Consider the following 2,611-nt stretch of genomic DNA (forward strand, 5'->3'; position numbering starts at 1 on the left):
ATTTGATACATATATATAATAACTAATTATTATTAATCATAATTATTCTTCCTTAAATTCTGAACACAACACATTCATTGACGGCTGTGACCACCTGAATGCACAATTAATTAGTACACACACATACAAACACACACACACACACACATGTATAAATATATACATATATACATATATGTATATATGTATAAATATATACATACATATTGATGACAAATGACTCAGGGGCTTTTTGTCACATGAAAAGTATTTCATTAAATACTTTTTATGCGACAAAGAATCTCTTCAGGGTGGATTCGCAGTAGAGCACTGACTTACAGAGTTAAAGTATCGTCTGTAGAAGAAGAATCTGTATTTTGTCCTGTTTTTGTTTCTGCTTTGGCGCTTGCTGAGATACCTTAGTTCATCCAAAAACTCCATAATGTGTTGCACATGAGTGCAATAGCAGTGAGGGTGGGTCTGATTCAATGGTCCCAGCACACAATGTCACCTCCAGGCAAATATTTCCGCTCACTGTATTGTTACAAACATCAGCTCAAAAGTGACTTACTGTCGCTGTTATTCATTTAACGTCAATAAAAAAAGTTAATTACATTTTCTCAAGTCAAAATGAACTGCAGACTTTCTTTCCACTTCTTTTCATTTCCACACAGAACCAGCGTCGAACAGCAGACCTGCCTTCTGACAGATTAAACAAAAGGCGGTCGAGCATCCACTCAGACGGACCATTACACGACGGCTTTTTGTATCAAAGAAAGCACTTTATTGTAAGATGTTTTGGAGAAAACAGAGAGCCTGCAGTTGTACACAATGTTCCAAGTAACATGGTGTAGAAAAATTTACACACATCTTTGAGCAACTTATAGCCGAAGAAAAATGACAACAAACGAAACAAGCCAGAAAACAACATTTAAAGTGTACCATGCTGAGATTTACAATTCCTCCCAAACAGCTCATAAAATCTTGCTTTTACATTCACCATCTAGCAAAGCCATAGAAAAGTTCTGGAATTGAAACGCTTTTACTGTCACCCTAATGGCTTATTAACAGATTTTATTGCTACCCCGACTTGCTCTGTCCTCAAAAGCTCTGCCAGAACGTTCAGTTGAACACACTTTACACAAACCGAACCAAAAACCCTCTTTTTTTTTGTCAGACATTGCACTTTCATGTTAGCTATACATTCAAAGCACCATTAAATTGTTTATGTGAATACCTTTTTTTATTTGTCAGTTCGCCTGATACTTTTTACAATATGATGGAAATCACTGACATTTAAGGTCTCGACCTTTGGGTTTGGATCCTCTCTCTACTTTGACATGGTCGAGATCGTCATCCGTCCACGCTCAGTCCCTTCCTCTCCTTCTGTTGCCAGCTGGGGAAAAAAAAGATAGAAACAGAGTTGTAAGTTAGGCGGCCAACTCATGTGGAATATATTATAGCTAATATATGTCCTGTTTTGGAGCTCGGCTAGACTGATCTCATCACTCTCCACAAGGAAGCGCCGAGTCAGCACAGCAGGGAGCGTCAGTTATAAATTCTCCCCAATCTTTCAGCTGACAGATCGACTCTGGTTTTCAGGTGAAGCAGCAAGCATTTTTTTTTCAGAAGGAAGACAGTAAGCAGCACAAAGTTGGCTTAAAGAAACACTTTGGACAATAAAATTTGAAAATATATGCTTTTTTGTTCTTTTCTCTTCAGGGACCTGATGAAAACAATAATCCATTATTTTCTGTGTTTGATCAAATTGGTTTTGAGCAGTTTCTGGGTTTCTTATAGAAATAATCAATCACCACCTAATTTGTCTTTAATTTGTCCTGATTTTTGAGCGAGAATAAATAAACCAATTGTGGTTTTTTTTCTGTCTATGCAAAGTTTTTTTTCCACATTTGGCAGATCAGGCTAGCACTATCTTTCCAGCCACTGTGCTGTTGCCCACTGGCCAAATATCAATCCTATTATCTAATTCCCAGCAAAAAAAGTCAACAGCACTGTGGAACGGAAGGTGGAGGAGAATGAAATAATAACTCAAAATAGGAATTTGAGTACATCCTCCAAAATGGAATGAAAAAAACCCCACAGTTGTGATTAATCAACTAATGCAAAGACAATTATCTTCAGACTTCAGGAGCAGGAAACTGGACTTGCTATAGTTGCAATGATAAAGTTTCTCTTTTCATCCAAAAGGCTTCTTTGTCAGTATGTGACTGACAAAATGTTTCCAGAGACGACAGATGGTTCAAGAGAAAAGAGAAACAAGATTTCTACCGTGAACTCAGGGAACCGACAGTTCAAACTGCCACAGCTGCTCATTTTATAGTATAGTATATAGTATAACTTTGAAATCTGTTTTTTTTTTATGGATTTGACTAATTTCTCTTTTTCTTGACAGCTACATGTAGCTGACCACCCTTTAGCTTCACCAGGTCAGTTGAAGCTCCGGCAAACACATAATGGGGCAATGAGATGGAACGAAAAAAAAGATGAAACTAAATGCTTTCCCCCTGGTGGATGTTAATGTGTGTATCAACTGTGTAATAAGAAAAGGTTGCAATAACAACAAGAGGATAAACAGTGGACGTGTTGCATATGCAGTACCGTGTGTGTGTGT

At 37.5% G+C, this 2,611-nt stretch overlaps 1 protein-coding gene across 3 annotated transcripts in view; it reads right to left on the reverse strand.

Annotated features, from left to right (window-relative positions):
• Nucleotides 1-740: 740 nt before the first annotated feature.
• postnb (periostin, osteoblast specific factor b) overlaps nucleotides 741-2,611 on the reverse strand; it is a 15,428-nt gene continuing 13,557 nt past the window's right edge. For all 3 annotated transcript variants that reach the window (XM_008309033.3, XM_017032265.2, XM_008309032.3), the window contains one exon: nucleotides 741-1,375. In XM_008309033.3, the coding sequence (XP_008307255.2) occupies nucleotides 1,347-1,375 (29 nt within the window). In that variant the 3' untranslated portion in view covers nucleotides 741-1,346. The remainder of the gene's footprint in view (nucleotides 1,376-2,611) is intronic.

This window comes from Cynoglossus semilaevis, chromosome 4 (genome assembly GCF_000523025.1).
Source record: "Cynoglossus semilaevis isolate Cse_v1.0 chromosome 4, Cse_v1.0, whole genome shotgun sequence".
NCBI classification, from domain to species: Eukaryota; Metazoa; Chordata; class Actinopteri; order Pleuronectiformes; family Cynoglossidae; genus Cynoglossus; species Cynoglossus semilaevis.